Below are 27723 nucleotides of genomic sequence, written 5' to 3'. Positions count from 1 at the left end.
ACTTCACAAAGCCTGAGTAATGTGGTACTTTGGGCTTATGGCATCACTTGCTAAGCATCCTGATGGCAGTAAGCCCACTCCCACATTGCACTGTGCTGACATGGTGCTGTTGTAGCCATGACCCAGCTGCTGCTTGCTTGCTTCCCCATGGGAAGCACGGTCCTGGTTCTCCTGCTCTCTGTTCCCTATGCAGGACAGGTGTCTCATATACAGAAAGACTCACTGCAGTTGTTCACCTCGGTTGTGTCTGTCTGGCTTCAGCGGCCTCTGTTTCTGGTCATGTCTGCCTTTGCTATGAGGGTGTAATCAAAAATTGGTTTGAATGTTAACCCCTTGGGCACAGAATCAATGGCAGAGGCTGCTGCCACATAACAATATCCCACCTGAGAACAGCCCATCTGCATCCTTCCTCGAGCATCTTCATGATAGCCCACCTTCAGAAACCACAGGAATATTGCAGAGCAATTGCATAACTCCTGGCATTAAATGTGAACATGCTTGGTATAACATTTTGCCAAGAGCAGACTGGGATTTCATACGACAGTTCACCACAGGTACTTACACACTCTGTTGGACATGAATGCTTGGCTAGACAATACGTTTTGCCTTGGTGTAACCGCCACAAAGCATTGATGTGCCAGTGCCTGTGGGAGCAGATGGCTTGCCTGTTTTCCTCCAGACATTAAGGCTCCAAATCCATAACACATCTCTTCCCCACATTCACAGAAAACTGCAAAGGAACCATCTCCTGTCAAATTTTCTTCTCCTGCCTGGTGGGACCAACTCCAAAGTCAGCTATTCACATTGCATTGTTCATTTCTGAAAACTTATACTCTGGAGTTTAAGTGCTGAAAGCAGTGGGGAAAACCCAAGCAAGCCACAGCATGTGTGACTAAAAGCAAGACGATAATCAGTGGTCCTTGAGACCTAGACAATCCCTTCTCTGTGAATCACCAAGGACTTGAATACAGGCCCTTTGGTGGGCAGCAAGTCAGCTAGCATGGGCTGTGTATGGGTGGCCCAGCAACACCAAATCTGGGGAGAACTGTAATATCAGACCTCTTCTTGAGTATCTGAAATTCAAGCCTGTCTCTTGCATGTTACAATATGGAAAGTATGCTGAATGACCATTTCCAGCTCCAACAGGGATTTTCTCTGACCTTTTGACAACTACCTGTTGTATTGCCTCCCCAGCTGGAAAAATAGAGAGTATAGTTCCCTAACTCAATAGACAGCTCAGATTTAAATTTAGTCAGCACTTTTAGAAAATACTTCAAGATTCTTGGACAGGCAGCTTTGTGCAAGTACTTCTGGCTATCAGTCATCCCTATCTCCTTAGGGATGAGGAAAGGATGTACCAAATATGACAAGAATAGCAACAGAGGACTGATACTGCTCTTGTTTCCAGGATGGGTGAGATGAATGCCATTTTCTTATTATTTACCTCCATAAGTCATCTCCCTTTCTCTTTTTTTTTCTTAGGAGTTTTTATAAGGAGTGTTGATTTGCACCTTATATGAAATGGGCAAAATGTCATCATGGAGATTCAGCTATTAAAACAAATTGGTAAAGAGTTTTCATGCCCTTATTTCCTGATGACAGAAAGGACTTTGGATTTTATGCATAACAATAGTTTTGGTCCACAATGGCCAGAAAATTACTTATCTTCTATATATTTGTTTCTGTGGCATTAGGTAATTCTGCTTTCAAGAAACACTTTCCTGTACACAAAAACACACCAAATCTCTAGTGGAGAACATCTCAAGAGAAATGTAAACTTACCTTAATAAATAGGTACGATAAATTGGCCGTTTGGCAGATCCTTGCCGAGCAGCGCAGGAACACTACGGGTGCTTGGAATTCACTCCTATTGTCCCCAGGCTGAATTGCTTTGAAAAAGGTCACATGAGGAGGAAAGGAAGTTTTGACTTTCACATGCCTGTTATTGCTAAGGAAACCACTTCCTCGCTATTCACATATTCAGCATGTCTCCAGTTTTGGCGCTCTGACAAATGACATCGTACTACTGCACTGAGTAACAAAGGGTGGAGAAGGCTGTTAGACAACTTGGAGTGTTTGAAACGCCAGCACAGCTTTTGTAGGACTGTCAAACTTCAAGTGGGCTCTGTGAGAGTAAGCACGGTCCTTCTTTGTTAGCTGCAGGTGGGATACCTGGAGTTTAGAAATGTGGAAAAAAAGATTCTGGGCTACACCTCAGCAAGCTCAGGTAGCCTGGAGGTTTTCTGGTTTGTAGCAATAACAATATTCTCACACCTCTGTGGGTACGGGGAGACAAGTTTTCTGATACAAATATACCTGAGTTATTCTCTGTGCAGAATTTATTTCAGCTTTCAAGTACATACTTGCCTTTTCTTTGGCATTTGGGTATCAGAAACCAAGTGTGCTTGGTATGTGGTGCTTTCATTAAAAGTACTTGGATTTGAATTTTGGGCCTGCAGGACTTTTCCCATTTTTCTGACTTCTTACTCAAGAAATTAGAAAGATCCACAAGCTACCGTTGGTCAGGACTGAGAATCTCTACCATTGTGGGGATATTTTGAAGAGGATTGATGCAAAATTTCTTTGAGGTAACGTAAGTGCAAATGCTCTGACAAGAGCAAAATATATCATAATTAGGCTTATTTCTACTCAGAGATAAAAAAAAAAAAGTCTAGTATGCTTCAGGATACAAGTGGGGTTCTCTGTAAATATACAGTAGCTACTGACATTACTTGGGACCAAGTGTGAGGCATGCACAAATCATAGGAATTGAACAGCTAAAGCTCTGCTAAATTTACTGACAGGCTACTGAGCTTTGGATATGTCAAGATCTATTTGTTTAAACATTATCTGTAAAGACAACATAATGTAGTGAGCTGAGCCTGGGACTGTGGAGGCCAGAAATCAATATTCTAATTTTGGCCCTACTTCAGATGCATTTGGTGGCTCCAGAGTAGTTGTTTAATCTCCCTGCGTGCTTACCAGAGATAAAACAGTTCAAATATAATAAACTCCACTGAAGAGTTGTGCAGATCAGTTCACAGCTTCTGTGCACTTCTTTGAAGACCTGAATTGTTATATAAATATTACCATTACATGCAGGACTTTGTCTCCAGGAAAATACATACCATGTATCTTAGGATTAGAAATGTCAGGTCTGTTTTCTAGCAGATGCCCTTGCCCCATAGAGGCTTGCTGCACAGCCTGGTAGAAACCCAGAAGCCACAAGGGTATCTGCCTGCCATAATACTATCTTTTTCCCTGCCTCCCCCTTTTTTTTTTTTTTTTTTCAATCTGTTAAAACAGAATTACTTAAAAAATGATTCAGCTGTTTTCTTTCAGAGAATATCCTCATTTTCATTCTGTCCATGGCAGGAGTAGACCACACCTCAACAGAAGTTATTTGCTTAATGCAGAAATAACAAGAGAGAAGGACATTCGTATGGCCTGTTGATTTAGGAAGAAAGATTAGAAAGTAGCTGTGATTTCTTCTGGGTTCAAAAACCCTTGAAAATGTGCTGGGTTTCCACTCGTTTTCCCCAACATCATAATTTCTGAGTGATCATCTTACTGGAGGCTTAGCTGAGCTGCACTCATTTCCAAGGATCTCAGAAGGGTTACCTGAGGTGAGACAAAAGATAAGTCACAATAACCTTCTTCAGCTTTTAAAAAACAAAACCAACAAACCAAAGAAATTAACCAACCAACACCACCACAGTTTACCTTCTATAATATAGGAAAGGAGAAAAATACTGGCTGTATCTCTCTTCCATGCAGCAAATGACTTCCAGCTACAGAGGACAAGAACACCCATGTCCTAGCAAACTGTGCACTTTTCCAGCCCAAAAGAGCAGCAGTTTATGAATTGTTCTTGAATCTGTTTATGAGCGGGCATTTTGAAATTGCTGAGAAAAAAGCAAGTGCTAAAACAATAGGGTCTGCATTTACTGGTATGTATATTTGTTTTACAGTCATTAGTCCTTGCAGAAATGAGCCTAGTACCTCTAATGGTCCAGGGTTTTGTCTGCCATACTAGTCAGCCCTCATGATGCTTTTACAATACAGTTGTTAGCACAGGCTGTAACTGGCAGGTGGTAGCAAGGTTTTGTGTAGCATTAGAAAAAGCTGGAAGTATTTGCTATATTTGGTGGGGAGGCAGCAGGGAAAGCAGTGCATGGGGGTGATGCACTTGTGGCAGCTGGGGTTGCTAAGCACACAGCCTGCTATGCTGCTAAGCAGGCAGGACCAGGCAGAGCCATTAAGTCTGGAACCAGCTGAGTATTTAATAAGCTGCATGCTACCATGCATTTACATAGCTTAAGTTGTAGTAAAGCCCTAGGAGTAAAGGGTCAAAAGTGCAGGACTGGAGGGCTAAAGCCCATGCAGACTGCATCGTATCCTGTCCTCAGTGGAAAAACGACTTGGGGAGGATCCACAAGAAAACGAGCCTCATTCCAACCAAGGAGAAATTTAAAGGCCAAAAGGCAAGAATGTAAAAAACGTAAATGTAAAAGATAATTTAAGTTATAGCACATGTGACCACGTCTGGCAAAACTCAATTATACAAAGGTTGCAGGGTATCTACGTGCCCCCAATAAACCAAGCGTAAGGAGTTCAGTGGAAAGGAAAATGAGATTCCCCTCCTTTGTGGCTTACATGTCTAAAACAAAACGACTCTTTGCTTGCCCTATCTGTGTGCTCTTAAGATTCTTTCACGTGAATCATTTGACACTTATTTGTTTCCCAGTGTGCATATTTAATTATATCCCTGGGCATATCACCCTGAAACTGCCAGAGACAAGAGATCTATCTCAAGCGGGGACTCTCTGCAACAGGCTCTCTGTCCAATCTCTATTCTCTCCCTTGTTAGCAAAGGCTGTTTCAATACAGAGCTACCAACTTCACAGAGGCGAATCCATGTCCGATTTCACTTCCTCTAGCATAATCACAGACTTCAGTGACAGTGCTTTTTGCTTTTCATTTATGCTGACGTAACTGAGATTGAAATCTGTCCCACAGCAAATATTTATCAGAGCATATCAAAGGAAAAGCAGACCAGAAGAGAAACAACCAAAACAGCAAGTGCCATTAAACTTTGCCAAGTTAGATTTCAAAGTCAATGAAAACCACCCCAGAGACACAGAGATAATATGTAGGACAAAGTAGAATGCTGGAAAAAAAATAAATTTCCAAACACTGGTGTCCTACAGAACAGTTTTTAATTACTTGTAACTTGCGAAGATTAGGAAGCAAAACCCACACAGACCTAACAATATATGAACAAAGTCAATGATTACTGCTCTGATGGTTTTGTTAATGTCTTGGCTTTGATATGTATACCCATCATGGCCACCTGCACAGGTCAGGGAACCCTTTCTACAGAGTACTGAGAAGGAAACAGGACAACATTCACAACTGACTTCCTAAATGATATAAAATAATGGTATGCCACACTTTAATTAGATAATTAAAACTGTTGCTGCTTTGCTAGATGCCAAGGACACCCAGTTTCTTGGCAACAGACCTCTAATTTCCCTTCTTTGATATCCAGGTCACAGCCATTTGGATTAGAGGCTCATTTCCAGCAGCAGTGCACAGCAGGGATACACAACTTCCCATCCTGCTGTTGGTATCTCCCTTAAGTTCAGCATCTTGAAACTACATTTATAAAAGCTGTTAAATGTTAAAGCCCTTAGAAAGGGTAATTTCTCAGTATTCACAAAGGTCAGGGGACACATAAGCATATTTAAAAATTAGCCAGTCCTGTGCAACACCAGCAATTTCTTACAACATGGCAACAAAATCTCATCCTGTTCTAGCTAAAGAACATGACTGAAAGGGTAAAGCAATAGAGAGAAAAACTCTTTCATCCCTAGCTCTCCAGCTTCTTCAAAAATAAGGTCTATCCCATCCCTGACCATTTGCTACCATTCCTCCTTACAAGGAAGAGAAATACTGTCCTAGGTCTACCTGCTGTCCAGATTAGGTGAGGAAATCACATACCTTTACTGAGGAGCATTGATTTGGTCAGCTAGCTGGAAGAAAAGCATGTAGCCCTGAATGCTGGTACCAGTGCTTTGTCTGGGCTGATGTCATTTGAACTGAGGAGCCAACTGCAGCCTAAGGATTATCAAATGTCATCAATTCGTATGCAAGGCACAGTTCCTCATTCCCAGACCCACATGAACTGGAAAGGCATAACAGCCCATGCATGTTTTTGAAAAACAGACTTTTTCATAAGAACGGAATATACAGCATGCTACCAAGGGGCAGGTTAGACAGAACAAATCATACAGACCAGATGGCAGTCACACTGCTTAATGCACTGTTGGAAGGTGCCCAGCTAGTCTGGTGATGAGCAACAGAAGAATCTATAGAGGATACTGCCCTTTGTCAAGTGCCAGAAATTTATTACATTATATTCCTGAGAACAGATGAGGTGAATTAACCACAGTAGACATTTACTACTCCTTCTGACATCCCTGAGATCCTGTCTGTAGTGCTGCTGTGGTTGCCAGTACCTTTTTGGCTGATGTGAACCTGTTTAGAGCTAACCAAAAGCCAACTGTCGGGGCTAGCATAGTGCCAAGCCATCGCCAACAAACTACCCAGCAGGTGTATTAGCTTATGCTTGATGATACCCTAACCATCACTTGGGTTTTGGTCAGCTTGGAGCGTGACCAGAACAGGCTTACATCCACTCAGAAAACTTAACAAATAAACAGAGCTCAACAAAGATGGTACACCAGGTGTTACAGCAGAACTGGTTAAATGCTCCTCCCCCCAGCTACTTCAAGCAAAGGAAATGTTATTAGGAAAATGCCTTCCACAGAGACCCTAAGCTGACAAAGCTGGTATATAACAAGATATTTGTATTCTTGTGTACAGCCTACATCCAAGCCTCAGTATCACCATTTAGCTCTACAAAGCATCCTTCAAGTTTGATTCTTTTTCATTTGAGCAATTTCATCAAAACAGTGCTGCAAAGTGAATTTTGGCCGCACTCATGGAGATCATATTTTCTGTTTCCTGAATTTGATCTTCCACTATAGACAGGTGAGGTAAATATCACAAATATTTTGGATGTATTTTGGAAATGAAGCTAGGCCACTACTGCCCTTTCCCCCCGCCCCCTCCCAGAGAACAAACTTGCCCTGTAGGATTGGTATCTTATGCCCAGATGGGGAAATAAATTAATTTTTACTCAAAGGAAGGCCATTTCTTTCTACCAATAAGCACATCAGAAATACTGATACTGTTTTATGAATGTTTGATGATGAGGTAGCAGCCACTTCCTACATGATCTTCTGTTGAACAATGTACACGAGTACTCCAAGGTTATGTTTTGATTGTGCCATCTTCTCTTGAACCATCACTGCCCATATCCAACATCTAAGAAACCATGGATCAAAGTAGAGAGCAGGTTAGGCAGTTCTGGCAACCCTACCATTCTGTATGTGCTGACTCAGTAACTTGGCTTATTGTAGCAGGACACAGGTATGAGTAGTTTAAAACCCTGATTTAAGATATTTTTATGTTTATTTGGGCTATCTTGTAAAGGAACAATCCACAGAATGATGGCATGCAATCTGAAAATACAAATCTGTCCAGAAAGGAAACCTAGGCACCAGCTGAAATCCATAAAATTATTACAGTTTTTAACAAAAAAAATTATATAGTTGAGTCAGAAAATAGAAAAAAACCCCCAAAACCTTAACGAAGAAACTGTAATAGAAGTAACGTAAAACGTCAGTTCTTTTTAAAAAAGACAATCTCTGCAGATGTTTCAGACTGCATACAAGAACCTTGGTAAGAGTAATTTTTTTTTGTTTCAGTACAGCTTGTTTTCATCACTTAATTTTAGATAATTATTTTTCTAGTTAATCAGCATCTCTCTGTCTCAGGTTTAGACTTAAAAGGTGCCTATCACCTTTGCATTTGAGTAGTAAAGACTGCTGTTATATTTATTGATATCATGACCGCCGTTATTACTACCCCAGATACTACATCAATATCTTTTCTGTTAACTATCCACATATACTTTGAAATATTGTAGTCTACTTTGTTGTGGTCTCTGGTCTGATGTCAGTGCATGGAATTACAGTTCCTCGGACAGCATCACATTTCCCTTTTCTGAGAAAAGTTATTCCCTTTACTCCATTATTTCCCCTGACAGTTACTTCAAGCCTGTGACAATCACTTCGTTTTAACTCTTCACTGCTCTTTGGTGGTACATCGCTGACAGTCAGCAATCTGTTATCATGGGCTGCTGAAAAGACTCCGGATTTTCAAAATTCGGTTTTAATTAATAGGTATTCATCTCTCAGATCATCCTGGCAGCAATCTCTGAAGATGGGCATGGAAAGGAGTTCCTCTAATATACTGAAACTCAGGCTCCCTTTAATGTAGAATTATGGCATGCTAACCATGAAACCTACTGACCATTCTCTTTCTTACCCAGAAAAGGAGGATCTCCTGACTAATAAACGTGTAAAAGATTACACATATATCCATGTCCACTAAAGAACTACGTCCAGATTTTGTTCTGAATGTAAATGTGGCAATGCCACTCCACAAAGAAGTACAGATCTTTCAGAAAGACAAAATCAACTGTCATTGTCCTCCAGTGAAAATTGGAAATTTTCATTCTTCCTCAGCCAACATTTCTTCATGCTTGGAGTCCCTCACTTGCAAGCGCATCACCAAGAGATTTTACATGCTGCTCCCCAGCATAAATCCCATAATGCAGCTCATCATCCTTTACAGTAGCCCAGGACATTTGCTTGGTGGAGAACCTTGCTGCCCACTCTCCTGCTTTGTTGACAACAATGACACCCCCCAGGCCTCCAACTCGTGTCTTCATGTAGTCTAATGCAGTGTCCGCTGCCTCCTCTGGTGACATTCCTGAAAAGAAAAATAAGATCACTTCATAGCATCTGTCCTGACACCAGTTTTAAAACTCCCTTCAAGTTTCACTCCTCCCCACGGAGCTAGTCAAATCTAATTTCCTTTTGAACTAAATCAGCAAGAAATTTCCAGTGTATCAAAGGAACCTTTTATAGGAAGGCTCTGGACAGTTGCTAAGAGTTGCTGTGATGTGGTGCTGCTGCAAATATTTATTTGAATACCTTCAGATTTTAATTCCATTTCAGTGTTTGATACAAACTAACTCACCAATTCTTTGTTCAAGAAACAACATTTCTTATGCCATCATTTGAAGGGAAAAATGCCAGTTTGCAAGGTTTTCATCACAGCTTTGTCACAAGCTAGGTCTAAAGCATTTACAATTTGAAAAAAACACATCAGAACAATCAAGCACTTCAGTCATCATCTATGATGTTCCAAGTCGACTGGTTGCAACAGAGCTCAAAGCACATTACTTCACATTGTCATAATTCATCAAAACCAGAAATCAGCATTACTCTTCCTGAAACTTCTGAAACTATCAGGCAAGATGAGGTCTCAATGTACTAGACATCAGACAAAGGACTAGCACAGCAACTTTAGCTTTTCATTACTCAGTTCGTATTAACAGGTATATTTTCTAAATAAATCAAATTGAATGTGAACATCATACAAACAGACCTGTAATAGCTGCAAGATACCTGTTCACTGCCAGTTTAAATATACATTCAGGAATGCAACTGGCTTGGCCTAATTGCCCTAAGATATATACCCCCTTGGTAATGTTATGCAGCTTAGGTTGCAGAACGAAAATTGACCTTCATGCTTTCCCTGCAAATTTTGAGTTAAAACCAAATAAAACCATCAGAGTCAGAATTATTCACAGCACTGGTGACTGACAGGATAAAGCTCCTTTCTCTGACGTACGGGTGACACTGTGACTATTCAAGTCAGTGGCACTGTCTTCAAAGGGTCAGTATTTCACTGTTTGATTTTTCACCAAGACAACAGCTGCCACCATAAGACAAAGATTCCAGCAGCTGCTAAGAATGGCAAAGCAATTCACTCCTAAAATATGGAAGTAAATTTTGCAGCATTCATGCAAAAGAAGATATTTAGTAAGTGAATTACTGAATAGCTAAACAGAATTATGAGAGCTCTGTAGTTGTTCTCAAATATGCAACTTCAGTTCAAGGACTCAAAAAGTTACAATAACTTGAGGGTTTGTTTTCAGTGCCTTCATGGAAATGTTTTGGGGGGGGGGACGGGGGGAGTCTATTGCTGACGTATTTTCCTGGCAGCTGAGTTATACTTCTGGGCAGGATGAATGAAGGTAAAGCAAGCACTGGCAGGGTGAACAAGTGCAAACCAATTAGACATGAACACGTGTGGGTTCATTTTTTTTTCTTTTTTTCTTTTTTGTATAAACTTTTTAATTTGAAACTCACTTGCCTTTCATACTGATTAAGCACAAGCGCAGATAACTGCTATCAATGCATAGGTTGTGCAGTGCAGTTAACTTAAAGCCAGAGAAGAAACTGGTTTACACAGTTTAGACTAGAGCTTAGAAGGCTCTATTAACAAATTGAATAGTTAGAGACATGAAATGGAGAGTAAGGGAAAGCATAATGCATTAGAGCTTTGGGAAATAATCTGTAGGTTGTATTTTATGCTGCAACTGTCATATCAGAGATTTAGAGAAATGCACCAATTATATGCAAACAGCTCTATGGAGCATAACAAAAATATTCTCAGCTGTCATTTGTCTCCCTACTTACTGCTTCTCCAATGAAAGCGTAAATTGAACATTTTCCAACTATTTCCAGTTTGGTTGATCTCAAAGCAAGTTACACTGTACTGCCCCGAAGCTACAGCTTTCTAAAAATAATGGTGATATCTATATTAATGATTCTTGAACTGCATGCAATACAAGTATGTTGTCTGGCTATGTTTATAGGCTGTAACATAATCAAGGGTTTAGATGACAGACTAACTCAGGAAGGTAAAGCTCCAAAGGGTCATCTCACAGTCAGATTATATTACAGTCACATAAGACATACTGTGTCAGCTGTTTACCACGTACCCACCCAGTCAGTTTAGTACATTTTCCAAAACAAAATGAAAGTTGAAATCATGGTTAAAAACTCTTAAAAGAATTTCTGTTGCTGTAATCAGAGTTGTTAAAATAAAGACCTTTATAGTTTATTAGAAAGGCAATATCCTATATCTTCTAATTTCAGTTCTAATTATGTCTCTAGCCCTCCCCCTTACTGCTTCCTTAAATGTAACTTACTTTTACTTGTTTTCTATTTCCTGTTCACAAAACTTTAGTTTATAATTGGGAAAAACTTATTTAAGAGAACTTCAGTTAAACAAAGTAGGCAGTAATGTCTTCAATGTACACTGTTCTAAAGCATGATTAAATATCAGGCAGCAGAGGTAATTCTGTCCAATTCAGCCAGTTTAGCTTTATTAATACTTTAGTGTTTTATTTTGTTTTTAAAGAGAGGCGACCCATCCACATACCCCTGGGAGCAACTCTTCTGACAGTAGTAGATAAATTGAAAACTGCATTATCAACGTTTCCTATCTTCATTATTTCAGCTTACAGGAAGTCTGGAATATACCTTGCTCCATGTGATAGAGGATCAGTCGGGCTAAGACCACTTTCATAATGCTCTCCCCATGTCCTGTGGTTGAAGTGGCACCAGAATGGTTATCAGCATAACCTCCACTTCCTTTTCAGAGGGGAAAAAAAAAAGGAATAAAGTCTATATTCTAATTCTATAATATAATTTATAAGCCCTTCATTGTTTTCATTGTTTAAAATAGGAAGTGAACATTTCATCCTAAAGGTTCATTAGCTTTTTGCATTTCTGGGAGAAAAGTGTCAATAATGCTTCTTTCTCATTTCTGCCTGTTTGAAAAGTGAAATACATGAAAGAGATAAACAGCTGTGGGAGCAAGTCAGTTGCCAAGTTTAGAGAGACTACTGATCTGCTTGTGGTACAAAAAGCAGACCAACACTCCACAGGGATGAGCAAAAATATTTTCCAGAAGAGCAAGGGAGGGTATATCAAGGACCAGCAAGATAGTGATGGGATGCAGAATGCCAGGTCACACAACATTACTAGCTGAGAAGATGTGAAGGAAGATCTTGTGAGGACATTGGTGAACTGACCAAAGTTTGAGGGGAACTTACCCACAACAGCTTGAAAGAGATTTGAAGAGCCTGGGCTCTAGTCAAACCTCACAAAGCACCCCTGAAGAATCTTCCAAGTCCTCACTACAAGTAGAGTGTTGGTGTTTTTTTTTTTTGTTTGTTTGTTTTGTTTTGTTTTTTGTTTTTTTTTGTGTTGAACTCCCCTTCTCCCCTTTTTTCCTGTCCCATCCTTGTTTTGCTGGGACATTCCACACCCTGTTCTCCATCAAGCTTCTGCTTGCTCAATACCCATGTTTCTAGCACATCTCCTAAGAAAAATATTTCCCAGGAGCTAGAAACAAACATACCACAGCATTACAGACAAGGTACTGGGGAAGGGGAAAGACGCCTTAGAAGAGCAATGAAAGTTTCTTCCCTTCTGTACTTTCTTGATCAGACCCTTTCAATGGACCCTGATTTACTTGTGGAAAAACACTGCCACAATCAGTCTGTCAAAGCCCCTTTACTAAACCTCTGATGTTCAAAAGCACAGCTTTTCTGTTTCCAAGCCTGCAGATGTCTAGTGAGACCAAAAGTTGCAAAAAATATGCTCAACAGTGCCCAGTTTCACTTTTCACGGTCCTTCACAGAACCACATCCCAAACTACAGGAACCCTGAACATAACCTACGCAAAAGGGTATTTGCAGTCAGAAAGCTGTAGCCAGAAGTGAAGCTAAAAATATAGTCAAATATATTTTGACTATATAGCCAATAGTAAAAATGCAGAGGGTACCAAAATGTTAGTAACCTCGTGTGCAAAAGAAAGATAGCATTAGTTTCATAATAATCATATACGGCCAACAGCAGTACTACTTGAGTTTGGAACATGTTTTACTAATAAGAATAATCTTCCAAATCCCAGCTGTATGGTAGAACCCTACAGCAATCAAATGGCAAGTCTGTCACACGAGAGGAAGAAGTCTGTGGAAAGGATTTTAAGTGTCTCTTTATACTTGGATAAGAGGTCTCTTAAAATATTTCCTTTATTCCACAACAAATCTATTAGGCTATGAGGTAGTCTTATCAAGGCTCTCTAAGAACAGGAATTTACTCAAAGTTGTCAGTCACTTTATAATTCTCACTCACTGATATAACAAATAGTGATTGCAATTACACCTACTTCCTAAAGTATCAAGAAAACAGCATCTTAATATAGAGCAGGCTGCGTTTTTTGACTTAGTTGAAAGCACAGATGTGAAAAAACAAGAGCTTTATCAGAACCAACAAAAAGGAAACACAGGAAAAAACTGTTAACATTTATGGAAGAACAGAAAAAAGAAATTTCTATCCCCATTTTCCATACAGAAAAGTGTTGGATGGCAATGACAGCACTACACCTCTACTCCCAATCCTTTCTTGCAATCTCCACGCTGTAAGAAGCTTGAGCTTTGATACATCTGAATGTTGGATCTCCATTTCAGATGTACTAGTATTTATGTTCACTTCACTAATGAAAAGGAGAGTGTACAATACTTATTTTTCTTTCTTTAAATGAGATACCTCCGAAAAATGAAAGTCAAGATCCCACACCCCATACCTATGCATGCTGTGTCACCAACACGGCCAATCAGTTTATTAGAGAGTCCTCCAGTGGATGTTGCACAAGCTACATTGCCTTCACTGTCTATAGCAACAGCACCGACTGTTCCAAGGTCTCTGCCAAGAAAAACAGTTCACAAAATTAGATAGAATTAAAGCATACCTGCCAAAGCATGTTGCATTTGTTTTCCAGGTAGCTTTAAAAAAGATTACTACAAAAGAAGTACTGCTCATCATAAAGCTATCTTTGCTATGCTTCTCCTTGCAAAAATAACAAGCAATATGTAACAATTCTCACTTTATATTTAACAGAGCAGAAAACACTCTTTTTTTTGATAACTTGTTTACCTTCATAGCATGGAAACTTTGACTTGGGGAGGAAAAACACACAAAGCAAAAGCACACAGGGTAGAAATACTTCTAGTCATCATAGTTCTGGAGTAGTTTTTTGGCTGACACACAAACTGACACACAACTTTCCCCTAGATGGCAACTCCAAGATGCAACAATTGGCTCCACTGTCTCAAGAGGAGGTTAACCGGAATTATTAATGACAATGTACGTAAATAAGTGAATAGAGAAAAGGACAGTAATGTTATGCATGTACTGAATCATTTCCTTCCTGTTCCTCCTCTTTCCTCTTCCTTACTCCCCCTAATGTTTGAATGCTACAAAAAAAAAAAAAAAGGTTATTTATGTGCCTTTCAACTAGTACTGCTCACAATGCATCATTAATACATATTTTCATCTTTGTAGTTAAGCAATCTTGAGGTTTAAATCACTTGGCCAGTAGAATCTGTTGAAACTGCACATCACTTTAGAAATCTTCATGCACTGAAGAAAACAGAAGTCTCAACTATTGCTTTATTTCTTCAGCATAGAAAAGACATATACAATAGACTGCTCAAAATATGCATGTGTAGTCATGTTTGGAGAAAAAAAAAGCCTGTTGTAACTTACTGAAACAGTTGCTGCACTGAGAAGCAAGACACTAGTGAGAAGCAACAGTTTAAAAATCCACATATTCCAATCTTAGTATTTCACATAGGGACAAAAACCGCTAACAAAAAAAAAAATAAAATCATGATCTGAATCCCTTCACACAGGAAAAGAATTCATAATAATCTTTCAACAAACTACCCAACAGGCAACTGGAACAGGAATACCTTTGGAAGTTGCCTGGACACTGGTGAGGGTTTCTCTACAGCTCTACAAAATCTCAGTTAATTAAGTCAGACAAAGTCCTTGTGTACCCTGAAACCCACAGTTACTTTCTCAGAAAACCAACTTCCTGTTCGCTCCTGCTTATGTAAAATATCATACTGTCAGTCCCTACACTTCATTCACAGCAATTCAAAGCTGACTGATGAATCACAGGCCTTACAAACTGCTCTGACATTTATGTGGATATGGACCTCATCTCAAATTGATATGAGGGTGCAGATGGGCTTCCCACCCATCCATCTGTTACAAATGATTTGCTGAAAAGAACATGAGTAAATCAGTACTCTCTTGCACATTCATGTGGCACCCTTCAACCAACTAAAGTTAGATCCTCCTGAGAAGTTAAGAAAGGTGCATCCAGATGTATATTTTCCTAGTTAAGTATTTACCTTAAGCAACTGTGAGAATAAAAGCACACAGATCACACAGGCAGCAGCTATCTGTTTTGGTATGAGAGCACAACTGTTGATAAATTCCAAAGTGGGTGGGTGCAACATACCTTATCGTCAGTGAGCAAATAAACAACTGTATTTCATTTCTTACTGCCCCTTTAAACTTTTTTATTGCTTCAGTGTAATATTTTCTTTGTTCATCTTCAGAACAAAGGTAAAGAAGATATACACAGGTTTTTTGCAGGGATAGTTGACTCCAAAACATTACCAAGGCAGGCAAAACTGCCTAAGTAGAGATACCATACTATAATGCTCTCTCTATTTTTAGTTATTGACAGTAGCAGAAACCTCAGCAAGTACCTGTGGTATACCAGAGGATGCTATTAGGGATTTTTTTCAGTGAAGAACTATTCTTATATACTGCATATACTGTGATACAAAATATATTAGCTGGATTTATTCATTCTCTCTTGTCTAAATCTTTCATTATCCGGTACCCATGAAGTGACGTGCTTATTCTATCCCCATTCAACTAATAAGGTATCTGCTATTTGTCTCTTAGCCCTGCACCAGTAGTAGGGTTTTCTGTTTATTGCTGTCAGGGTCCTTGTTACTTAACACCTCCTCGAGTAATTCATGCAGTGCGATCCACAGAGGGGCTGGGAACCTGTTTACTACAGGCAGACTCAATTCCCCTTCTATGGGGTTCTCAGGCAACCTCCAGTAATTCTTATCAAAGGTATGGATAGAATCTCTGGAGTGAGAGACTGCAGATAAATCAAACCACACCTTGTTCTCAGCAAAAGGCGTGCGAGTTGGAATGTCGTACATGCAATGGAATCCTGAGCTTTTAACGCAAATGAATGCAGTCTTCCAACCAGCAGAAGAGAAAGGTATTTCTCATGGAGACACCAGAGAAAGGTGCCTGGAAAGCCTATGAAACCCCACAGTTTACAACACTCTCAGGACCAGAGCACTGGAAGTTAAGTACACACCAACCTTCAAATTCCCAGTATGATCTGGCATTATGTTGCCTTTGACTAACACTACTTCACCTTCTGTCTGTTTGCCTCAGGCAAGTTTCTGCGTAATCACTGTGGACACAGAGAAAAAGAATATTTCACATGTGATACAGAAAGAAATGGGCTTGCATAAAAAAACCCCCTGTTTTCAACTTCGTGAACTTGTGCTGATGTTTTGGGCACTGGTTTTCAGAAAAAGAACAGGGTGGCCAATACAAGAAAAAGCCTTGAGCCCTTCAGAGATATACAAGTGCTCTATTATCAGATATTCCAGAGCAAGACAATGCTGAAATTGAAGATGCCTAACACTGTTATCAGGAAAAAAAACTTAAAAAATTAAGCAGTTATGAAGAATGAATGAAGACCTAGATGCCACACCATTCCAACTGATATGTTTACGAGACCAAGTGGCAGTAGGGGCTACACCATCCTCAAAATTCTTCATAATGAATGGTAATACCACATGGTCCTTGGACAGACCATGTATCGAAAGAAAAGTTATTTTGTGCACAAGATGAACTATGACTGAGACCTTATAGACAGGGAACAACATCACTTTGTTTACCATATTTACGCTTGCCACATTAATTTGTTTTTCATGCCAGCAATTTACTGAAAGTAACATATAGCTCGTGGTTCTGTTTCACAGCCTTTAATTAAGGTGCCCACAGAAGAAATTTACTCCTTTTGATCTACAAATTCAGTTCCGCTTCTCTCATTACTACTATTTAAAAACACAGGTGAACAGGACGTAGTACAGGATATATGTAATGCAATACAGGGCTTTCCTGCACCACAACCACTGACATACAAATGGAAGCTCAAAGCAACTTGGTATTTATCCCTACCTCACAGGCATAAACCCCATTTCTGGCACCTCATGTTTTTCATTCCTTTACTGTCCACCTCACTTTCCTCTTTACTTTATGTGAGACTGGCTTGTTTTTCAAGCGATGTCCATTTTGGTGTTGGGCAATACCATCCAGTAGCGTCTCACTTCATACCTACCACTGAACTTCTTGGTCTTTTTTTTTTCATTCCTTTTTGTAACCAATAGCCACAATCAGCACTCCAATGGAGTTACTGGCCAAAATAAGATGTCATTTAACTACCCAATCCAGTTAAAAGACAAATATGATCACCTACTTAACCAAGATCAGCTTTCTTAATTTTTTTTTTTTATGGACTTGTTTTGAAATGTGTACTGGAGATTTTTTAAAAACACAGTTCCTCCATGGAAAAGAGCTATACAAAATCACACCTGCTGTTTTTTAAAGCTGCTCTATGCACTTCTGTAGCTGGCAATTTTAAGAGGAATAACAAGTTCTAACCTATTCTATGTCAAAGTGACAAGCAATCTCCTTAAGCAGCAACAAGTTTATTAGAGTTTGTTCCAGTCATTTAAACGTGAGCAAATTCACTGAAAGCTTGATTTTCCAGTACTTTCACCGAAGACATGCTGTAAAGACTGTATCAAACCAGGTAACATTTGGAATACAAGCCTTCACCTACAGTTTGTTTGGTTGGGTTTTTTTGGTTTTGTATGTTTTCTTGGTTGGTTTGTTTGAGGGGTTTTGGTTGTTTTTTTTTGTTGTGGGTTGTGTTTTGGTAACCAGATAGCACAAATGAAATTACCTGAATTTAAGAAAAATTTTACCTACTTCTGAAACTCTCCAGGGTTGGAATCCGGCTCAAGGTTCTTCTTCCACCTCTCACGGGATCTCTCGGTTATTAGTTTCTCCCCTGGAACCTCAGGAATACCCACAGCCCGAGCAAACAGGTGTGCACCCTGATCAGTCAGCAGCATGTGCTTTGTCTGCAGAAGACAGACAAGAGGTTCATTGACAAGTCTTGTTTTATCTTGTACTGAGCAGCTCTGTACAATCACTCTTTATTTTTAGGTGTATCCACACAAAGCAAAATCCACATTTTATTTTTAAACTTTCTAGATTTCTATATCCATATCCCCTTCCACTATAGCTGAAAAAAAGTCAGCTCTCCAAAACACAGATACAAACTTTTATTATTAGTAGAAAACTGCATTTATCTACTGCACACTTACTATAATGGGAAAAGAAAAATTGATAAATTTGTTATTTTGCTAATTTGTATGCAATCTCTTTGTTCTGTTTCCAGTCAATCACCAAATAACTACATGGCTAACTGTTTAGTCCAGTTAACTAAGGGATCTAGAAGGATTTTACTTAGAGGAATGGTAAACAAACTCCTGTTCCCTTTAAAGGCATTTCACATAGTAATTTAACCAACAAATGTAAATATCATATAGTGAAGTGTTTCTTAACATCAATGGAATAATTTTATTTTAAACATTTCCTTCAAGTAGCTGCTATTCTTACAGACTCAGAATTTCAAATTTAAGAATAGAATACTGTTCTAATGGGCTTGACCAAAATACGTTTGCTCTCTTCTAATAACATTTGCAAGTTCTATTTGGATTCCTTTATTTACAAAGCACTTTGACGAGAGTTTAATTCAACAACCTTAGTTAATTCCATGCTTCAAAATCTGTACAGCTTGGTTAATTCATATTTTAGAGAAACCTGCCAGATAAATTTGTTTAAATAATCCTTAAACTGTAGTAGTAGCTCTAAAATCTGATTTCTTTCATTTGGTTGGGTTTTTTTTAAAATCTATGTTAGAAAAATAAGCACATATACAGCTCTCAGCCAGAAGCAAGGATGGCATTTCTGCTACATTCTATAGGACATTTAGACTCTCAAAGCTTTGCATTGTTAAGACGTTGTAGACCATCAAATTCTGTTGATTTCCAAAGCAATGACAAGTAATCACTACCCTGACCAACCCATAGCACTGCATTATTTATTAAAGGATTCCAAGCAAACATCTTCCCAAATCAGACACTGATCTCTACTTAAGCCTATCACAGCCTCTGCACTAACCCCTTTGGGCAGTTACAGAGGTGGGAAATGTGGCTACACTTCAGAAACATTCCTGATGATGCAGCCCTGAATCAAACATTTTCTGAAATTTAAATGCCTTTTAATTAATCTTTAATTCATGAGAGTATTGCTTTAGGGAACAAGAATAAAGGTTTAAAGGAATAAGTCCTCTGTATATGTGAAAGAGTGGACATCAGGCTTAGCTGCTGAGTGATATCACTGGACAACATAAGACCTACCTATTTCTAACAAAGCTAGTGAGTAGTGTTCTTTGGCTGGAAAGCCAACTTCTTTGTGCAATACTGCCCCCTTCTGCCACTAACCCAATCAGAAGTACACAATCCAAAATTCAAACTAGTTCTGTTTTTTATTTGTGACTGTGGGTTTTTTTTTTGTTTGGTGGGGTTTTTTGGGAAAGACACTGAAATTTTCTTCTGTCTTTAGCAGGAAGATGTGTCCTCCATCACTTGATTTCTTCAGCAATTAAGGCTATATGATCCTTTAAATAAGATTTTTAAAAACACAGGTTTTTACCGTATTTTACAGAGAAAAATGGAAGTTATTGCTAAAAACTTTTTCAAAGGATTCCTCCCCATACGCAGATTCAGGTAACATACCTTCCCAAGCCACACAAACAAGAAATACTTGCAAAAGAGGAATATGACAGGGTTTTGTGGTGGGTTTTTTTTTTTTTTTCTTTTTCAGTCCTGACTGAAAGAAGTTATCTTGGGGAGAATCGTGTTTGTTATTCTCTTCAACAGATCTTGTCAATCAAAAGAGTTGGTAGAACAACACAAAAGGATGCTTTTCTGTCTCATCTGTCCACAGTTTCAAGAATAGGTATGCTAACTTAGAGTGCCTAATTTTTTGGGGAGACATTTTTATAAAAAGTAATTCAAAAGGACAAAAAAAAAAAAGGTTCAAGACATCTCACTAACAAGAAAAAATGCTGGCAAGTTTAGTGAATTTCATGGGAAATAGAGAAAATCCCCCAAATTTCTGCAGCTGATGTGAAATTCAGATCGTTACAGTTCTTTATTTAACAATTCTGGCAGTGCAGAGCACAGCAAAAATCCAGCCCTTTGCTTTAAGAAGTCTGTGTTCTAAGCTAAATTCTCCTTTGTCTAATGTAAAGGGGCTGTAAATACAGTAGGGGAAAACATACACAGTTCATGTATAGCAATAAATTAGTTCTCTGATGTTCATGAGAAGCCCATCTAATGAAGTGTTGGAGACAGGAGGGGTTACACCCCCTATTTGAAAAAAAATAAATTTCAATGTATCATTCCATTCATGTTCACCACAAACAGGAATAATTCAACAGACATGTAACCGTTTTCTCAAGAATTTGTAACATTACTTAACATAGTAAAAGACTTCCACCTCTAGAACCTCGTGTGATCAACAGCCCGGTAAATGCTGAATAGAAATTATTCTGGTGCCCTCCTTTTTTCTACTTGATAGATTTGGACAAGTTTGAGCCCTGTGTGAAAGCGTCAGCACAGAGGGATAAATGTGTGCAAGAACAATCTCGAGGAGCTACTCTGGCCACCAGATGGAGCCCATACTGTTCCATATGACGGAAATACAATTACAAGCAGATGGGGAGAGTGTTTTTGGTTGGTTGGTTTGTTTTTGGAAACTGCATGCTTCAAAATTCTTTATGGCACTGAGGCATCTCAAAACCACTAGAAAATACTCACAAATGCTTAAGACCCCAGGGGAATTACAGTCTTATACCCATGGGGTCACAAAGTTGAAAGAAAATTAATTATGCACAGTAAAACAAAACATACTATGAAACACACTCTGAAATAGCCCAGCTTGGTGTCCCAAATTCCTGTCCAAGATGAACAGAAAAGCAGAATCAGTTGGTATTCCCATTTATAATACCTGATGGAGAAGGAGCAGAAACTCATCTTGAGCTATATTAAGCAATTTAGTCCATTTACATTTGAACTTTGTCATCTACAGAGGTGTTTTGTTTTTTGTTTTTTTTTTTCTGGGCAAAACCGTCAAGATTTTAGGACTACACCATTATACTTGGTCCTGTACAGTAGAATTTATGATTTTGTTTCAAATTTAGCCTCAACGCTTCTAAGCATCAGAAGCAACACAATGACAAAAACACCTTGTGAGAGACAAGATGTAAAAAGGAGAGGGTTTTTTGTTTGCTGGAGGTTTTTTTTATTTGTTTGTTTGTTTGATTTTAAAAACAGAGTTTGTAAAATTATATTCTCAAAATCCAAAGTATTGTGTTGACTTAAATAGGATTTTGTCATGGACAAGACAAGAAAATAAACCAGTGGTTCTGGAATATGAAGTAAAGCAATGGGCATTAAAAAAAGTTCTCTAGGAATAAAATTAAGTAAAATACAACACATTAAAGACATCTCTCTCCCAACCCTTCACTTACATTCACAAATTTTGAAAAATTTGGTTTTGTGAAGCTGTCTACCACCTATACTTACTATTGTTCTAGCTGAATAACGAAATAAAAGCCAGGTGAAGGAAAAAAACCTTATTCATTGCAAGTTTTACCATTATTGAAATGTATGTCTTCCAGAAAACAAAGTAGTTATATTAAATACTTTAGTAAAATGTTCTGATTTTAAGAGCAGGACTATCCTCCAATTATGGACACAAAAAAGTCCTATCTGCCTGGGAGGCCACTGAGGACAAATTAAATTTCAAGCATCTTTATAGATCACCAAAAGAGGTTTGGTTTCCTCAAAAGTCACTTCAAAAGGTTAAAGAAACATGGAAGTCTTTGTTATTAAGTGGTTTTGCAAGTAAGAACCCTTTACAACAATGGGGCAGCTGCATGAGCAGGATGAAAAGTGTAAACTCCAAAGACAGTACAGACTCTTTGATCGCTGCCAAGTAAAACAGATGCAAATATCACACAAATGATCTGCTTCATCCTGATGCACACCAGTAGCCACCGTGGCTGAAAAATAAGATAAGTCTGTTGTGGCAAATACTAGGTGGGATTCTTAGTGGAGTAAGGTGGGACTGATATTATGTAGGAGGTCAAGTAATAATCATTTTGCTGCCCTGATAAATTTGATTCTCTTGAAAAATCAGTCACCACCCAAACAGAGCTCCTCTTATCCTCTACTGCTGGAAGACTGACTCAGCGCTAGAGCTACCATATGACAGGTCACAATGGAGAAGACTATCTGGAATAATGTAAGAATGCACTACATAGCCAAATATGTAACTGCGTCACTTAATCCAGTGCCATTATCACTGCAAAGTGAACAATGCATTATCCAACTTTGTGAAATCAAGCAGAAGACTCAGTGACAGCATAAAAGCTCTTCAAAAAACAAGTGAACAAAATAGTGGAACTACAGGAGACCAACATGTGTATTTTGATTTCTCCTTGAGTTTCCAGTTACGCAGCAGAATTTATGTTTTCTTAGAATATTACTTTTTTAAATAAATATGTCTCAAAAACCCTTAAAATAAAAATGCTTCATGGTCATGACCATAGCTTCCCAACACTTTCATCTATTGCTCCCTTCTTTTCTGCTTTAAAGCCCTACACAAACATCACCAATGAAGTTCTAAGGAAAAATGTGCTTCATAATCAGCATACCTTTTCCATAACAAGTCGAGCAAGTTTTATTGGGTTTTCTATGCATTTAACTGCAGATACGGCTCCAGAGTCTAAAGTTTTTCCATCCATTATAATGGCATCCATTTCTACTTCACCTTTTTCATTTAGAACAGATCCACAACCTAAAGACAAAAGAAAAAAACATTAGGAAGACAAAGAGAAGAAAGTCATTAAGATCTAACCACCAGGTGATTCAATTATTAGCTCTTACCAAGCAACTTTTCTCTTTCCCAGTTTGCTGACTTACTGAAAGTATCTCAGCAGAAACACTGCTGAGTATAACCACAAAATCCAGCCATTAAGAGAAGTCTCACAGAGTACAACATCTACTTTAAAATCGAGTTTTATTTTATGTAAGATGAAAAACACCTCCAAACACATCCCAAATTATATACTTGATCCAAAAGTTAAAACAACAAACAATCATGAACAGAATTCTTTATTCCTCAGATCACTTCAAGTGCACAAAATTATTTTACCTTACAATTCTTCCAAAGGAGGATACAACATAACCCAAAGAAATACTATAGCATTTGATCCTATCAACAGATCAGTGTCACACAGCACTCCAAGAAACTGCCAAAATTAATGAAGCAGAATAAAAGCATCCACTCACTACTGTAGCAAAAGCCTGAAATAAGTTCTTCATTACCAAATAAAAACAGTAGATAAAGTAATTTAAAAAAATAAAAAGCAAGGAATAAAACGTTGGGTAGTTATTTTCTTCTATAATTATCAGTGCTATTACTAACCTAATTGAAAACTAATGAGATAAAAAATGAGACAAAGCAAATAGGGTGGGTTTTTTAAGTAATGCCAATAATTGTATCACAGGGGAATAATAGGTTTTAAGTCATCAAGTGCACCAAGCCTTGCTAACAAGGATGGTGAAGACTAAACCTAAAAAGAAGCAAAAAGCCAAACCAAAACATGGGAGATTTACACAGCACTTCAGGTAGAAAGACCTGAACATTGCAGAGAGCTAAAACAATTTTTTTTCTTTCTGTTAAACCAGTACTAAAGCAGGTCAGAAAACACTGTTAATAACTGACATAAGACTTCTATACCAGTGTACTTCAGACCTGAATATATGAAGTCAAATCCCCTGTAACAAGAGGCAACAAAATCCTGTAATCCTCCTGCTGTAATCTCCCAAACTTCCCCTGCCACATACAGACAAACTCCCCAAAAGCTATTTTTTGCCTGTCTGCAACTGCATAAGCTATTCCAGAGTTCAGGCCTGCATCATTCACAATGTGTTAATTTCTAGACTACACTGATCTGTAAAGAGCTTATAGGTTAATTGCCTTGTGCCATCTGCTTTAACATAATTCTTCCAGCTCTTCCTTTATGGTGGTAAGGAGTAAGTAGTTTTTGTTTACTTAGCTAAACCCTGCCATACTCAAAATTTTAACTTCCTTTGACAAGATAGGCTTTCTAGCCCATGACCTTGAAATTCCCAATAGAACTGGGAGATTCTTAAGTATCAGTGACCAGAACCACGATTCCAGGGGAAACGCTACCAGGCCCCTTCATCACTGCATTAGTAGTATTCCTATGTATACTGGACATCTCTCATGGGATACACTTTAGGAATTCCTAAAATTTCCTGAGCAGAAATCAGATGCAGTTTCTTTAATCAAAGGCAGCTTCCTACAAAAGCCTCCTCTTACAGCTGGTGAAGAGGGACAGGTGCCCTCTAAGAACAATGCATCCCACCTGCCATAGAATCATAGAAATCCCTGGTTTGGAAGGGACTCTCCCCATGGGCAGGGATGTCGCCCACTAGATCAGATTGCTCAGGGCCCTGCCCAACCTAGCCTTGAACAGTTCCAAGGATGGGGCATCCACAACTACATCTTAGCTGTATAGTTACCTTTTTCATCCCACTGACCACCATGAAAGTCTGTACACTACAACAAGGCCAGATACTGAACTTCAGGATATCTCAGGCAGGATGAGAAGGATGGTTACAGACTGCCTTTTCACCCGCCTTTCAAAGCAATGGCTAGGGACTACCAGCCTCCAAGGCCATGGTATCCATTGGCAGCAGTGCTGAAAAAAACCACATTTGGCTCACTTGTTCAGCAAAAGGCTGGGAAAAGAACAGAGACAAGGCAGAAAATCTAAGGGGATATAAGTAACGAACATATGAGATTAGCCAAATCACATGTGGGGTACTGAGAGGAGTACTCCAATTCCCTCTGTCTCCAGACAGACAGATCTGTCCTGTGCCATGCAAAGGCTGTGCAAGAAAGAGTGTGTGAGGACCACTACAGTGTCAGTTCTTATATCTGTAATATTCCCACCAAGCTGATTAACACTGCTACCCAAAGAAATCACAGGAGGGAGACAGAACCAAGGTCCCTTCCTCATCACAGCCAGAACTGGATGGTTTCATTATGCTGCACAAGTCACTAGAATGGTAGTTTTAGACAACAGTATAGCCTCTGAGCCTTTCTACCAAGCCAATATTGAGATGAACCTACACAGAATGGCTACACCCTGTAATTCAAAAAAGGACACAATTTGATTGTTATGCCCATTCTTCCACATGTTTATTGTTGTCTCTTAGCAGTGTCCGTGTTTTCCTAGAAAATATTACAGCAAACCAGATTTTTTCTTTTACAAAGATAAATACCACACAGTGACTTTTAAAGAGCCACTCCAATCAGGGTCCTCTTCACATAGCTTTCACCTCATTTTTGCCAGCTACTGAGAGCAGCTGTATCTAATGAGACAGTTAGATATCCGTGATTACCAGACTATTTGCCACGCTTTAGATCAGCACAGTCAAACCTGAACAAGTGCTTAGGCTCAAGTCCAGTTAAGTAAAAACTAAAAGAGAGAATGCCACTCTGATGCTAACTATGTAATAGTCCACACCACACATCTAAGTCTGCTTCTTAATTTCAGATAGGATGTTCTAAAAATCAAGGTGTTCAGCCCAAGTCAGTAACAAAACACTGAAAGTTTCATATGAAATAAAAGCTCTCCCTTGCTCTTAACTGCAAGGTAAGAGGGAACAAATGAACCTCTGTAAAATAACTGAGCGCATAACTAATAGGTATGTTATCTAAAGCACTGATCACTGACAGGTCTTTCCTTCCATGTTTATTCCTGACATACCCTGGTGAGAGTGGGGAAATATATTTGCTGAAACTTATCAAAATAATAAACGAGTCATATTAAGAGGAGAAAATACTTGACTACTTCCATTACTTTCCATTACTCATTAGAAAATCAAGTTATGAACCCTTTCTGTATAGATTCATGACTCACATACCATTACTGCATTACTTCTGTAACATTATTTATAAAAAACTAATTGCAAGCATTAATGAAGAGAAAAACACCTAAAATCCCCAAGAACAGTACTCCTCTGGCAATAGGTAAAGTGTTAAGGGTTAAACAAATGCTGCAAGCTACGTCAAAGTGCCTTAAACATGAATGTTAATTAAACACATACTCCATAATACAGTCCATGTCTTAAAACTGAATGTACACAGCACAGTAACGAACAGCACCACATGAATGAAATGGGAGAAGAATGAGAATGGAGTAACTCAACCTCCTCAGTGCACTCATGAGAAACTGCTGTATACACCACGCCGTTTTATACTGAGTAATCAACTGTTTTGCAAAACCAGTATTTGCTCCACTGCAACGTGCATAATTCAATAATAATGCAAGCCAGGATTTTCAGATGCATCAGGGCAAAACACTTGAAATACAAGACGATTTTAAGCCCACTTAATTCATGAAAAATTACCTGCATTAAAATGAGGATCATCTTCCATTGATTGTACTGCCTCCTCAACTGCATCTACGGCGCTTCCTCCACGTTTCAGGACACCATAACCTCGAAGCGCAGCTCTGACAGTGCCAGCACGACATCCCTCTTCTCGCTCTTTGAAGATCCGTCCAGCTCCACCATGCACCACGATGACAGGCTTCATCCTGCCAAGTTCCTCCCAAGGCTTTTAGCTGTGCACAGCTGTTAGTTGTTTGGAAAGAGTAGTCTTTAGCACGTGCTCCTTTCTACATGGAGAGAGACTGCAGGTTAGTTAACAGATACAGGCAGTTTGATTGCAACCATTTTACCTTCCAGGAAGCGAAGTACTCACGAGGGAGCTCCTAATTCAGGTCTGGACGAGGCCCCTAAGTTGCAACTTAGTGCAACTTTTGAGGCCAGCCCTGCTTTGAGCAAGGGACTGGGCCAGGTGGCACAGGAAGGGCCCTTTTCAGGCTAAGTTACACTACAATCTTATGATTTAGTATGCACCCTGTCATGTGATAATACATTACAGAGAAACAATTTGAAGAACCCTTGGTCCTGCTAGCTGCTTGTTATTTTAGATGGGTAGCCCTATGTCTGAGTACGGTAATATATAACCGACAATAAAAAAAATAAGAAAAGCAGCTGACCCGACCTAAGTTAACAGCTTACCCAGCTCAACCGCCCGGATCCCAGACCTCTGACCTCTTGCAAAAAACACCCCTTTGAACTCCGTGCAGGAAAACAAGGCGTTCACACCTGACAGGCAACAGCTTGTTGTTACTGCTTACGGCCTCCTGCGAGAGAAAAGAGATTGTTGCTACCCATCTCCGGTGATGCAAGTCACATTTTTGATCCTAGAAAAAGGCAAAGAAACAGCGCAGCAGCCTCATCTCCCACTGAAATCTAGGGCACCTCAGAGAAAACTCCCCACGTAGAAAGTTTCTCGGGGACGGCTATTTTTGGAGGCTGCGAAGAACAAAATCCAACTCCCTCTCCCTCATCCTGCAGGCAAATCTTTCCGACAGAGACTCCCCGCAGCCCAGCTCCTCCCTCTCCCGCTGCCCCAGGGCGGCAGCTCGCTGCCGGCGCCGCCGGACGGGATGGCAGCAGGC

General features: G+C 39.2%; 1 protein-coding gene across 5 annotated transcripts; it reads right to left on the bottom strand.

Annotated features, from left to right (window-relative positions):
• Positions 1 to 27457, bottom strand: ASRGL1 (asparaginase like 1). Of its 5 annotated transcripts, XR_003571259.1 has the most exons (8): positions 27281 to 27456; positions 26603 to 26871; positions 22810 to 22952; positions 17946 to 18100; positions 13645 to 13763; positions 11532 to 11642; positions 8489 to 8904; positions 1 to 12 (listed from the first exon to the last, which is right to left on the bottom strand). XR_003571259.1 is itself a non-coding variant. In XM_027884184.1 (7 exons), the coding sequence occupies exons 2-7, from the start codon at positions 26787 to 26789 to the stop codon at positions 8669 to 8671; spliced, it is 951 nt and encodes a 316-aa protein (XP_027739985.1). In that variant the 5' UTR covers positions 26790 to 26827; positions 27281 to 27457; the 3' UTR covers positions 7241 to 8668. The 5 variants fall into 5 exon arrangements, 4 of the variants coding, with proteins under 4 accessions (XP_027739985.1, XP_027739983.1, XP_027739986.1 ...); XM_027884184.1 differs by lacking the exon at positions 1 to 12 and having other exon boundaries at positions 7241 to 8904; positions 26603 to 26827; positions 27281 to 27457; XM_027884182.1 differs by lacking the exon at positions 1 to 12 and having other exon boundaries at positions 7241 to 8904.
• Positions 27458 to 27723: the final 266 nt, after the last annotated feature.

The sequence above is a fragment of the Empidonax traillii genome, unplaced genomic scaffold (assembly GCF_003031625.1).
Source record: "Empidonax traillii isolate 1590-97213 ecotype Southwest subspecies unplaced genomic scaffold, ASM303162v1 scaffold139:size1643147, whole genome shotgun sequence".
NCBI classification, from domain to species: Eukaryota; Metazoa; Chordata; class Aves; order Passeriformes; family Tyrannidae; genus Empidonax; species Empidonax traillii.
This window is presented reverse-complemented; position numbering and strand designations above follow the sequence as displayed.

What these genes read in the sequence shown, in the direction of transcription:
- ASRGL1 (XM_027884184.1), bottom strand. Translation starts at nt 26,789, where the DNA reads ATGAAGCCTGTCATCGTGGTGCATGGTGGAGCTGGACGGATCTTCAAA. An exon ending in CTCGACTTGTTATGGAAAAG is followed by an intron (nt 18,101 to 22,809) that starts GTATGCTGATTA and finishes TGTCTTCTGCAG; the next exon opens with ACAAAGCACATGCTGCTGAC. An exon ending in TGGTGACACAGCATGCATAG is followed by an intron (nt 11,643 to 13,644) that starts GTATGGGGTGTG and finishes CCCTCTGAAAAG; the next exon opens with GAAGTGGAGGTTATGCTGAT.